Here is a 13,687-nt window from a genome sequence, read left to right as displayed (position 1 = left end):
AATTCACCATGATTTTTCATCTTAAAATGGTTCCAAATATTTAATGTTCTATTAAACACTTCATCTTTCACATACTCCTCTTTTAATTGATCATAAAATTGATCTTTTAATAATTCTGTTACATTAAAATCATTGTGTGTTTTATAAAATGAATAAGGAATTGCGCCTTTATATCTCAATAATTTAAAATCTTGTTCATTTGGATAATAATATCGAGTTATAACAAAATCATTATCAACTAAACTTTTAGATAAATTATCTAATGAACTTGCTAGAAATCTATAAAAATCTAAAAAGTACTTATTTGCTTCCATTTTAATACTAAATTTTTTTTTAAAATTGATTTGACACATTTTATTCATTTATATTTTATTCATTTATATGTTATTCATGTATATATATATGAATTATTTCAATCACACTTTACTAACACTTTTAATGTTTAAAAATCTAACTCATACAAATATAAATATTGAAATAATGTTTAAAATATATCTATATATCTATTCTATAAGAGCTCACACTTTACTCACACTTTTATATTGAATAATCTATCAATTTATATGTTATTCATATATATTTTATTCATGTATATAAATATTTTAAGAGTAATAGGGGTAATAGGCTTTCAGGTTAAAGGTTGAGGGGGCGAGTGAGTAAAAAATGAAAATAACAATAATTTACAGTTGAATTAGGAGTGTGCGCGACTAATTCAACTGTAAATTATTGTTATTTTCATTTTTTTACGAGCTCGACCCTTCGACCTTTGGCCTGAAAGCCTATTACCCCTATTACTAACGATCAGCAAATCTGCGGTAGTTTGCCTCATTTAGGCACAATTTCTTTAGAATTGACATTGCACGTTTCAAGATGCATTTGCGTTATGAAAACTGTTGCCAAGTTAGGTCATGGTGTGCATTACATATAACATGAAGTATATATAATGTAGTAACTTGAAGGATAAACTCATAACGTGAAGGAAAATGTCGTGAGGTGAAGGATCGACTCACGTCATCAAAGATGAACCTATTACCTCACCAGATGGTGTGCCAGTCGATGGGAAAAAATTTTGGTTGTGTGTAGGCGTCATGACATGTGAACTTCTTTTTATTCTACAGTCAACTTTGATTAATCTGTCTCCGGTTAAACCGTATAAGTGTTTATTCAGTAAAAATAAATTGGTCCCGTTTTTCAGTAACGTTATTCCCTTTAAAATTCTGTGTCTAATTCGTACTCCATAATTCGTATTTTCACTTATTCCGTAGACAAATGCATAGTCCCGTTGTCCGATGTATATGTAAATCCTTATGTGTTATCTGTATCAGTTGTATCAGCTTTTAGGAACATACACTTGAACTGAAACTGAAAAAAGTATAAACATCTGTAATCTAATGAGGTTAATGTGGTCAGTAAGAAATAGAAACTAAGAAAACGCTCAAGTTAATCCATCAATGTCATATTAGTCTCAAGCTTCACTAAATACAGATGCTATTATCTGTCAATCAGCAAAATTCTGTTGATGAAGCGCCCTCAAGTACATGGCCTGTGGGTTATCTGTACTAGACACACAATGGCTTCCAATTAGTCCTACTCAACAGAAACCAGTTGGTTTGTGTTTCATCACGCCAGGGGTATGATATCAAATGGATCGAACGAACCATCGGATAATACCTTAACTTTTTATCCCCCCAATGGATTGTTAGAATGTGGTTCTACTGTAGTAGTCGTCCACTGTTTGAGAGATAAACCAGCTATTATACGGATTGTGCTCTTAAATCATAGTTTATATGGGTAATAGTTAATTCGTATCAATATTAAATGTATGCGTATGCGTTTATGTGCGTGTATATGCATGTGACTTAAAGCGGATATTTGACTACACGTAATTTGGATATTGGCCTTGGAAGGAAAATTTCGATCAACCAGTCACTGAATGATTATTAGGCTCGAAAAGAGCCTTAACAGATCGTATGTGCCGTAGTGTAGGGAGCGACTAGTATTATTCGCACAATCAACCGTTCAGTTCGACAAGTTGAGTCGCTTAATCGCTTTTCTAGCAATCAATAAATGCTCCCTATTGTGCGTACTGATCACGCCGCTTAAAGCGTATGTATGTTTCAATGCCCGAAATTAAATAGTTCCAATTGTCGCCTAATTTTACTTTGCTGTCCAGAAGAAATTCAGATGTGTCGCGTTACTTTTACGCGAAGAGTGTAAACAAATTAATTATTGGAAACAATACGATAGTTTTGTGTTTGAAGATAAGATACTGCCCGCGCGCATCAATCGAACGCGCTTTACTACGAGTATTCAAGTACAACTGCTGTGTCGAATCGATGATGAGTGTCGCATTACAATTATCTCTCTCTAAAATCGCAAATTTTTCTCTGGCTTTGCGCATAGGTTATTTCAAGTAGTGAGAAAAAATGGTACGGTTAGCTTTGGTGCTACTGATGTCGATTTTTAACGCCGTTAGCATTCTCGTTGTCCCGTGCCACACGTGCAGAACAGCGCGTGTCGTACTGAACAGAAGAAGAACTGTCATGGCGCTTGCGCTGTGTTACTGCTGCTACAGCGGTACAGGGATGAAAATGTTTTCTTCATCTCCATCCTTCCAGAGAGCAGTGGAAATATGTTGAGATTTAGGGGGATGAGGGTTATCGAGACTAGGGTCACATAATTTTTCTGAGATCGGTAGATCACATTTTGTAAAAAGCGCCGTAAAAGCGCTGCGAACCGTAAAAGCGTTCAGTGTATGTGTTTTCTCGATCTCCGTTTACTTTACGTTGTACATGTATATATAAGTATAACACGGAAAAACCCAATGCCAAGTATTGATGTGCAGTCGCGGCCATGGCCATGTTTCAGAAGGTACCAGTATAATACCACGGAATATAAATGTTCTAAACTCGAAAGGGGGACACCTTTGAATTTCTGATATTTTTCGAGCCTCAGAACCTTCGGTCCTCTAGTTTATATATGAAGGCCCTATATTTATAATGTAATTACATATATACATGTACGACTTAAAGCTGATTGACATCGCTTTAATTGTCAGTGCATAATTCGTCATTCTGGCTATATCGTCACATTTCTTCTTTATTTCCTTTACATTTCTGCGGTTAAATCATTTATAAATCGTCATTTTGCTTTAATCGTCGCTATTAATCCGGTCCTGTTATTTCGCATTCGATTTACCTCGGTTAAATCGTCACTCTGTAATTGATTTATTATGACACATTACCTCAGTCCAAACGCGTGGACAGGTTGCTAAGTTATATAAACAATCGACCCCAATATAACAATATACCCCAGCATCCACACTCATATCAGTCATTCGTTCATTGCAGTGCTGAAAAACGACATCACTTCTATTTTTGTTAACCGTATCGTTGTTGATCGGAAGGTCCTTATGACGGGCACATTCTGACTGGTCACCGTATCCCTTTAAAAGCAGGATGCCCTTTTGAACTCCCTGGGAAAACCCATCCTCGCTTGTCAGCATTTGTTGCCACTCGACTGAAGCCTCACTCGGCGACTACTTTAGTTGGAGGCAAAAGCGCCCTGGCAAGGGAGGATGGGAAAAACCATGTCATCTGTTATTATTGATTATCGTTTCGGCCCTCAGGATTTCCCGTATATTTCCACACTTCATTTACCCATAAAGACCTATCGTGGACAGATTGATTGATATATGTCTCAGTAAAAATGTCGTAGGCTACAGAAATAAGCTACAGAAATTAACATAGGTAACGAGGTAAATTGTATGTGAGAGTCAAAAACACTTAATTTGTCAATTGAATAAATCGTCACTTTTGAACAGGCCCCAAAAGTGACTAATTTGGATATTGACCTAGGAAACTTTCAATCAACCAGTCACTGAATGATTAGTATTTTCCATGGAGACAAGGCAAATTGAATGATTATTCGACATGATGTCTAGGCTAGGAAGACTACCTGTACTTAGATGCGCCAATGGGATGATGCCACAGGGAGATATAAGATTTCCAAAAGCAGACAGCAGATTTTTCATTTCCTGTTCATTCAGTAGGTATGTGAAAATAGAGAAAATTTAGGTGTACGAATTATTTACTTTTTGGATGAGTGGTAGCACTCATTCAATAGAGCACCTTTTCGAATTTCTTTTACAACAACGAAGTGAGCAGCGAGGTGCTATGCCATCCTGGGGTGTTTGGGGGCTCTCCCCCAGGATTTTAAACTAGGGGTCCAGGGACACCATGCCCACTTGGGAAGTGGTTTCAAATGCTCAACAAACTAACCATTTCAATATTCAACGCCACCTGGTGACCATATACAAAAACCAATGACCTTGAAACTCACCACAATCATAGAATATGCCAGCAGCTACAATTTTGTAATTGATTGTGATAACAAAATATGCCGCCCGTAATCAATTTAATGTGGAAATACTAAGTTATTCTACTACATACACCCCCTGATGACCATATGAAAAACCCAATGACCTTGAAACTCACCACAATCACAGAACATGCCATGAACTACAACTTTGCATTTGATTGTGGTAACAAAAATATATGCTAGGTATCAATGTAATAAGGAAATACTAAGTTATTCTACTATTAAACGCCCCCTGGTGACCATATAGAATAACTAATGTCCTTAAAACTCACCACAATCATAGACGATGTCATGAGCTACAATTTTGCAATCGATTGTTGTAACAAAATATGCACACTACAAATATAATAAAGAAATAATAAGTCATTGTATTATTTAACGCCCCCGGTGGCCATATACAAAAACCAATGACCTTGAAACTCACCAAAATCATAGAACACGTTATGAGTTACAACTTTCCAATTGATTGTGGAAACACAATATGCTTAGGTATCAATATAATGTGGAAAAATTTTTTTTCCACCTACCAATGAATACTGATGACACCGAGATGGCCGCCAATTGCATCATAATTGGCTGATCAAAAATACCTGTCTCAGGTATAAAACATCCCTTTCCAAAGAATACGCATCACAAATTGCAATGAGAAATGGCAAACCAGTAGGAAGCTACAGGACTCTGAATTTGGGCACTTAAAAGGTCATAGGACGGCCATCTTGAGTTCGGTCGACCTTATTTTTCTTATGCTGTGGGCACTTGGGGGATTCAAATATATACGAAAAAGGTCAGGTAATTGATCAAAGCGTTTTCAAAATTTCCCTCAAAAAGTTCAAAAATGGGTAAAAAGTGCTGATTTTGGCGAACAACAATGGCTGCCAGTCGGCCATCTTGATTCTGACAGGGCCAGGTTTCGAGCTGAAGATGTGTCTAGGGTAGATACATGTGTAACCCAAATATCAAGACATTACATTGAAGCGTCCTCAAAACTTCCAAAAATAACTGGATTTTGTATACGGACAGACGGACGAAAAGTGAAAGCTAAAAAGCTCATCTGAGGCATCAACCAATCTTACTGAAATTTGTGTAAAGTCACCGATGTTTTTATATGTGGGCACCAAATTTCATGATAAAGCCCAGAGGTCAATGTGGTATATACATATAAGTCCACTGAGTCCTGCTGCGATGTTGGAGACTACTGTCTGAAGACAAGATTTCATGAAGAAACTGATACCTGTATAGTAAAATATATGTCAGAATAAATAAAATTCACATCATCTCATAACTTGAATTGGGATGAGGAAAATATTCCGGTGTACAAGTCGACCCGGTGTATAAGTCGAGGTCAAATTTTCAGTTTAAAAAGTTGTGCTACACTGTAAAAAATAAATCCCGTCAAAAACGTGAGAATTGGCAAAAATTCCGGCAGCAGATGAACCGGAATTATTTTTTTCTGCCCGTATTTCCAGAGTCCGTTTAGGAACGGACTTTTACAAATGATACAAATCCGTTTAAACCGATAGATGTCCGTTTTTAGAGGATGTTTTCCGGTAATTAAATTACGGATAGACCGGTTGTCAAAGGGAGTTTCCATTTTCTAACGTGTTTCTCCGTAATTCAAATACGGATAATACCGGTTACCAACGGGATTTCTTCCGTTTTGTACGTCTATTCCATTCATTTAAGGGTGTCGCCGTTTTTCTATCGAATCCTTTTTATCGTCCGTTCTAATAAAACCATGTTTGATACTTTCAAATAATTATTCAGTTTGGGGGCATTAAACTGTGATGATACGGGCGAGCAAAATGTGCATTTTGTTCAGTGTAACACCCTCCAAAGCTAGGGGTATTATTGAAAGTATAAAAATGGTATTTCCCGCATCTAAATACAGAATCATATGTCGTGAAATGAAAAATCATTTTGAGAAACAATTAATGAATTTCTGATATGAACCAAAAATTTATTCTAAACAGTTATGTAAAATTCATTTCTCAACTTTGCGAAAATGCAACGAGAGAGCAAGATAAAAAACCTGTGGCCAGTTTTTGGCACACGCGTAAAAATCGAACATCAAAGTTGAGTACCCAGCATTTTTACGTGCGTAACAAATCAGGCCACGAATTTTTTCATATCGCATATTTGAGAAATGAATTTTACATAATTGAAAACAAGAGATTCAAACGGATTTAAAAGATTTAAATGTTGCTAATAATATCAAAATTCATGTATGGATCAATGCAATACATGTATGATAAAACACGAATCACGCATCACAAATAGTTTCTAAACATTATCTTAAAGAAATTTTATACACTCACAAGGATCCAGTTCCACGGTTGTCAAATTTGACTCAAGAGTCAATACATTGAAAAAGAACTGATTCTAACTCACAACTGTGGTACCGGACCCTCAGACTAGTATTGTTATCATACAGGGTGGTTCTTTACTTAAATCACAGACGTGGACTCGTAGAGTGCAAGTTTCAATACGTGAGCAAGAATACTTTCAGATATTTAATGGCAAGTTTTTTAATTATGTGTAAATCACATTAAATGAAAGCAAAAATTGATACTTTGCAACAAATGAAAAACTGATTCAAACCATCTGAAACTATTCTTGGAATTTCATGTGGAGAACTAATGGCCATGTGTTGAAGCCAATTGTTTTTAGAAGCCGATACTGGCCTGGAATAAATACAATGATACAACATTCATCTCATTAAGGCTAAAAAAAATTGATACCTTGTTTCTCCGCTCTGCTGAGCTTAAATGAGGGTATGTACCACCAAAACTAACTGAGCGAGGGCACCCGATGTGCTCTGTTTAATGTCTATTTATGTTCGCGTGACATCAATTTTATGGGGATATTTCTCCTAAAATTATTTACATTAAAGATTTAAACAAACATGAATAAACATACAATCATGTTTTACGCTGAAAACTGATAGATACTCAACTGTAAAAATTTATCAGAAACTACCATAGGGCCTATGTGAGTATCCTTTTCTTTAGGTCGAAAACCACTCCGCTTCGGCTTAAGCCTTCGCCAACTTCAATACCTTCCCTCTATTCTTGCCTCCTGGTGCGTTGTACCTTACCATGAAACTACAAGAATGAAAACGATGATTGAGATATTGAATTAAGTATAATTTTTCAACATACCGATGGAAAAACTCCAACTGACACATTGCATCAGATGGATATTGAATATTCAGATTGAAGTATAAAGCAAATAAGCCTTTAAGAGCATTCATATATTCTCGCGTTTGAAGAATGACTGTACCGTCGACACGTAACATGTACTGAACCGTGTTATCTCCCAAAGCTGGAATTTAAAAAAAAAATGATTCTGAGGCATAATCCTGAATTCAATTTCAAAATCAGAGCTCATTTTTCGTATACACTTACTTAGATGGATTATCAATGGATTGGCTGGGAGTGTTTCGTCAAAGTCTTCTGCTATCACGTGTACTTTCCTGATTACACTGGTTACCTTTTCTTTGAATGCCATTGCGAGTAAAGGTAGTGCAGAATGAATTCCATCAAATTCAAAATCATTGATACCATTGACATTAGTTTTCTTTAGATACGCATACAGAGACCTACTCCTTGCGAGTACGTTTTCTTCCATGTTTTTGAAGTCAACACGTGTAATGTATTCGCAATATTACAAAAAATAGGGAAGTTAAAACAAATGTGGCCATTTGCATTTCAAAGCTGTAGTTGGCATGTTAACCTTGATATCAGCTTTTATAAGGTTTATTAGTTGTTCTACGACATTTGATATTTTTTCTCCATCATTGTAGAGATGAGATAGTTTTAGTCGCTTTTCATCGACAATAACATGACTTTCCAGTGGTTCGCGTTTTCGTTTAGGACAAGAACTACGGTTTTCGTTATCACGATGATTTTCCAATGACCTTATTATGCTCTCTTGTCCGTCAGAAATAAGTTGGTCTCCTAAGAAGAGGGAAAATGCCAGGGAATTGTCATATTTTGCAACTAGCTGCGCAGCAATTTTTAAAAAATCTTTTCTCCCAGGCTTCTCGTCGTTTTTTCTGGTTTTAAGATCGTCCCGGCAGCTAGTATTTTTGTGATGCCTTGGGCTATCTTGTGCCAGGGAATCGTGTATGCATTACTAGAATTCAGGGTAGAGACTGTAGATTTCAGAGTTTCACATGTAGAGTGGTTATTTTCACATGTAGGTTCTATGATCAGCGTATCACTCGTTGAAGCCAGGGATATAGAGCAACTGGGATCCTGGTACTCTACAATGAAAATATGAGATTAATTAACTTCTTAATCAATCATTTTTCATCTTTGACCGATAAGACTTAAATTATTAATGAATAATCCATCAAATAGATGGAATTCTTTTTCAACTTGCCTAATAGTGCGAGTTTACTATTCATCGTGCAGAACTGAAAAACATCCTCTAGTTCTACTTCTTCGTCTACCAGACATACTTTCACATCTTCTGAATGGATCCCAACTTTCTTAGCAACTAGCAAAATATTCATAGGAAATGATTAAATACTTTCATTTCAAAATCAATACCATATTTTTGCAAAGCTACAAAAATAGCTTTATAAACTTACCATTAACAACAAATTCACCATAACAGGTACCCTGTCGGACCGCAATAGTCCTTTCCTTTACCATCAATTTAAGGAAATCTCCATTCGCTAATGCATTGCATACGACCTAAAAGTCAAAATATACAATACACTACTTGTTTTAAGAAGAATTGAGCTCTGAACATTCATGATGGACGTACCAGCACATCTTCCGTTTTGGCAGCCTTTGAATCATTTTTATCCTCTGTCCAATATGTGTACGTATAGTTTGTATCCAATGGTTCGCCAAATGGCAAAGTCTAAAATAAAATTCCTAGTACATGTATGTAGGCACTGCATGCTTCAATGTAACCACTTCTGTATCTGTATCACCAGACATTATGTAAGAAGGTAGTGTGTGATAATCCAACAAACCATCAATTCTTACACAGCTGAGCTTATCGGTTGAGTCTAGTTTGTGTACCCCGAATCGACGAATGTAAATGGTGTTTGTTTTCTTAACTATACAATAGGGTTCATTATCAAAGTCTAAAATAAAATTCCTAGTACATGTATGTAGGCACCGCATGCTTCAATGTAACCACTTCTGTATCACCAGACATTATGTAAGAAGGTAGTGTGTGATAATCCAACAAACCATCAATTCTTACACAGCTGAGCTTATCGGTTGAGTCTAGTTTGTGTACCCCGAATCGACGAATGTAAATGGTGTTTGTTTTCTTAACTATACAATAGGGTTCATTATTTTCTTTTACGAGCAAAAGAATGATTTTTCCAAGCACAATACCTTTCTCCGATGACGATTCCAAAACTACATACATGTCATGTTTGTATAAGGTGTTATTATATATAAGTTCATTGCTAACAGAGCATATGCTTGTATTTGGTATCTTCAATCGAACACATTGCACAATTTCCCGACTATACAATGTTTCTGAAAAAGCTACAGTTTTCTCATAGGTTAAGGCCTGGCCAAACAAATTGCCTGCAGAATAGTAGGATTGCAGAAATTGGTGTTTCTCAGATAATGTCAGCAAAATATTCTTAAAATTCTGTGCACGCCGAGCAAATTTTTTTAAATATAAGTGCTTCGACTCCATGCGCATTGTCCACACTTGAATTAACGAAACTGAAGCGTCAACGTGGGGTAATGCGATAAGAAGTGGTGTTTTGGTTTAATTCGACTTTCAGCAAAGTATTGTATTCTTAATTCGATGTAATCATGAATTAGTGTATCCATTTTATCAATCATATCATGGTTTAGGCAAGGAGCACATATAATTTCAACAACCTCCTTTAACAAAATGAACAGTTGCCAAATCTTGTCTGTCCAATCAATTATAGAACTTTCTCAGATAATGGGTAAATGGCGCAAAAGCACCCAATTTTGGATTGCACCTCCTGATATCTTAAGACCTGTCTTTTTATTCCATGATATTGCTGGACGGTCAAGCGCATCGTTATCCTTTAATTTAAAGCTTTTAATTTTTCTTAACAAATCTTCAACTTTAAACCATTTCAAAAATCAAAAAAGGTCATAAACGATAATGCCTTACAATACGTCGTGCGCCAGACATGGAGGAAGACCAGGGGTACAAACATGATGATATTCTAGACTATTCAAAACAGAATTCACTTTAATTCCCTGGTGAAAGACCAATCGCCATCCTTCAATATTTCAACGAAGGCATTATATTTGGCAGACGTTCTTTCTGGTCTTTTTGTCATAGGCCTACTTCTTCGTTTAAAGTCTGGGGAAGAATATAAACAATACCGACACCAATTGAAAGATGTGGAAAAATTTTCGGTGAAACCGCCAATTGCATTTGAGCCCAAATTGTCTCGTAAAACGCACAGCAAAGTGCCTTTAATGCTATCGTTTGTATTTGGAATCTCAATTCCCGAATTCTCTATATATTTGATATCATCCATAAGTCTCCCAAACACCTTTTGAATTCCATATTTTCTAACTGTGTCATGTTTGCACAAGAAACACACTGAATATGGTTTATTTTGCTCCTATGACACGGATAGATGTTTCCTAAACTATAATAGACAGCTAGAATTTTGTGTTTTTTCCTAGAAGAACCAATCGGATTCACTACCTCGAATTCATCCTGGTATAGAATCAACTCTAATCTTTTTTCAGAAGTTGAAAGAAATGTGTTATTCTTGGAAACAAGCCCATCGTGCACGTCTCTGAGAAAGTCGATATCTGAGTGAGGAAGTGGATTATTTAATTGTTCACAAAATGATTCATCATGCAGTATACCATTTAGACAATCAACAATGGGAATATAATACAAATAATCTTCATCACTTTGGCCTAATTGAAGTTTTTGAGGGGCAACAAAATGAAAGTGCTGTGTGAAAAATGATTTCCTAGCATATTCCGAGTGAAATGGCCCTGTTTTATTATCTGTCAGATTATAAAATACATTATCTTGTTCTAAACTGTCTGTCACACTTTTGATAACATCATCTGAGATCCCATAATTTTTCAATTTGGCACGTAAAATGACATCCATGGCTGATTCGGTATCATTATTGATGAATAATCCTGGATTTACTGTTACTTCAGTCCATGGGTGTATATGTTTTCGGGATAAATGACTAGAAAATGATGACTTTTTCTTATAATTATTTCCACATGATTTAAATGGACATTGTATTTCGTGACCTGATGTAATGTGATATTTTAGATGGGTTACCGTATTTTCCGGCCAATAAGCCGATTTTCTAGCCTCAGATTTTTACCCAAAATATCGTGATCGGCTTATTGGGCGGATACGATCTGACATAAAAAATCACTTCCCGATCTATGCCACTCTAATGCTCTCAATGATCGTCAAAATCAAGAAAAGTGGTCGAAATTTATTTGAGGTCATTATTTACTACCAATTATAATCTATTTTGAACTATTTTATTTTTACTTTGATTGTTCCATCACCGCACAGTGGCAATGGTATACATTTATATAACGCGCGAGTTCATCGTACTACCACGTGTCAGTTCATACATTAGTATATATGCAAATCAGCAGTGAGCCGCGTACTGCGTGTATGGCTGTGTGTATAGTAATCAGCTGAGTGAGTCTATATATAGCACAGTCACTCGGCGATGATAGTATACACAGCACTCTCACACATCGGCGGGCGCTACTGTCAGCCTCTTAAATCATCAATTAAGACGAACTAATTGACAAATCAGTGAATTAAAATCTCTGATGAAGGGCCTCGGCTTATTGGGCGAAGCTTTATGAAATCCATGTATTTTAGGCTAAAAAACTGCCCTCGGCTTATTGGCCGGAAAATACGGTATTAGTTCATTTAAATTGGAAAAGATACTATGGCATAGTTGAATGGTACAACACAACTGCACTCCACTAAATGGAATTGTTGACTTTTGTGCAACTGCCCGCTGCGACTGATGGATACGACTCATGTGCATATTCAATGCATTATTACGCAACTCTCTCTGCACATCCTCTAAATGGACAGGGAAATTTGATGTTTGGAAGATGCCGATGTTGGGAATAATGTCTACAATAGGCTTTCAAAGACTGTGAGACGATCCACATAAATGACATACGTATGTTATCCTTGATGTTATACCTTGATGATTCCAATTCTCCCCCTAATAAAATCAAAACCCCTCTGATAAACTGGGACAGTGTTTTGTCACTGCTTGGGGAATTAATGGCCGTGCAGATATTCATGTCATTTGAAATCACCCGTAACTGGGACATATTTTGACTTGATTGGCCAATGGACAGGGAAATTTGATGTTTGGAAGATGCCGATGTTGGGAATAATGTCTACAATAGGCTTTCAAAGACTGTGAGACGATCCACATAAATGACATACGTATGTTATCCTTGATGTTATACCTTGATGATTCCAATTCTCCCCCTAAAAAAATCAAAACCCCTCTGATAAACTGGGACAGTGTTTTGTCACTGCTTGGGGAATTAATGGCCGTGCAGATATTCATGTCATTTGAAATCACCCGAAACTGGGACATATTTTGACTTGATTGGCCACTGAAATGCCTCTTTCAGTACCGGTAGTACATTACGTACCACATTTCCCTGGTGCATATTGAATCGTGATCCTTTTAGTTGAATTGTTGGTGTTCAACATTGTCTTTGACTTGCGAAACTCAAAAAAATACATGGGCGGTACGGGGGCAGTTCAGTGGATGATGATCAACAGAGACAGTGTAAGTTTTACTTGCAGAGATTAAATAGAAATGGACACGACACACGCCACGGGAACGACGAACGTACTTTTTTCAAGCCGAGTGACGTTACAATACAAAAAGGCCTATGTTTTCGATTCAATCAATAAATATTTTGACCTTTCATTCCGTTCATGTAGTTCTGCGTGAAATGCTGCTTTGAATTACGTTCGGTGGGAATTATTACCTGTTCAATCGACACTGGTATGGCTGCATTTGTTGAATCGAGCGGCATCAAGTCTGTCTTCCATCTTGGATGAATTCAAGTGTGACGACGCACGTGACAAAACAGTTTTTTCCTCATGAAACAGTAAAACTCCGTACTGAAAGGTAGCTGTCCGTACGAAACTGGAAAATTATCGATCGCGTTTAGGGAAATCCCTATTTTGAAGGCAAATTGACGTTTTTAAACTGCCATCGCCGTATAGACTAAATAACGGAATTAAAAAACGGATTTCGGAATGAAATATGGCGTTCAAATCTGTTTTTCTCCGT

The 13,687-nt window shown here is 36.5% G+C and overlaps 2 protein-coding genes across 7 annotated transcripts in view; both read right to left on the bottom strand.

Annotated features, from left to right (window-relative positions):
• Positions 1–761: 761 nt before the first annotated feature.
• Positions 762–13,520, bottom strand: LOC141904008 (uncharacterized). Of its 5 annotated transcripts, none has more exons than XM_074792445.1 (8): positions 13,380–13,520; positions 9,154–9,252; positions 8,975–9,080; positions 8,764–8,880; positions 7,785–8,644; positions 7,660–7,701; positions 7,119–7,481; positions 762–1,362 (listed from the first exon to the last, which is right to left on the bottom strand). In XM_074792445.1, the coding sequence occupies exons 1-5, from the start codon at positions 13,425–13,427 to the stop codon at positions 8,397–8,399; spliced, it is 618 nt and encodes a 205-aa protein (XP_074648546.1). In that variant the 5' UTR covers positions 13,428–13,520; the 3' UTR covers positions 762–1,362; positions 7,119–7,481; positions 7,660–7,701; positions 7,785–8,396. The 5 variants fall into 5 exon arrangements, with proteins under 5 accessions (XP_074648546.1, XP_074648548.1, XP_074648544.1 ...); XM_074792447.1 differs by having other exon boundaries at positions 7,334–7,481; XM_074792443.1 differs by lacking the exon at positions 762–1,362 and having other exon boundaries at positions 6,374–7,249; positions 7,334–7,481.
• LOC141904006 (uncharacterized) overlaps positions 4,698–13,687 on the bottom strand; it is a 29,832-nt gene continuing 20,842 nt past the window's right edge. Inside the window, exon 7 of one of the 2 annotated variants that reach the window (XR_012619117.1) lies at positions 4,698–4,716. The gene's annotated coding sequence lies outside the window, so the exon portion shown is untranslated. Of the gene's footprint in view, positions 4,717–13,519; positions 13,541–13,687 lie in introns of those variants that run through there. The other variant, XR_012619116.1, reaches the window with a different exon arrangement.

The sequence above is a fragment of the Tubulanus polymorphus genome, chromosome 4, assembly GCF_964204645.1.
Source record: "Tubulanus polymorphus chromosome 4, tnTubPoly1.2, whole genome shotgun sequence".
Lineage (NCBI taxonomy): Eukaryota > Metazoa > Nemertea > Palaeonemertea > Tubulaniformes > Tubulanidae > Tubulanus > Tubulanus polymorphus.
This window is presented reverse-complemented; position numbering and strand designations above follow the sequence as displayed.

Bases quoted from the DNA above. Each gene is read 5' to 3' on its own strand.
- LOC141904008 (XM_074792445.1), bottom strand. From the start codon at position 13,427: ATGCCGCTCGATTCAACAAATGCAGCCATACCAGTGTCGATTGAACAG. The intron at 8,881-8,974 runs GTAAGTTTATAA...ATATTTTGCTAG, and splicing joins TGGTGAATTTGTTGTTAATG to TTGCTAAGAAAGTTGGGATC. The intron at 8,645-8,763 runs GCAAGTTGAAAA...TTTTCATTGTAG, and splicing joins TAGTAAACTCGCACTATTAG to AGTACCAGGATCCCAGTTGC.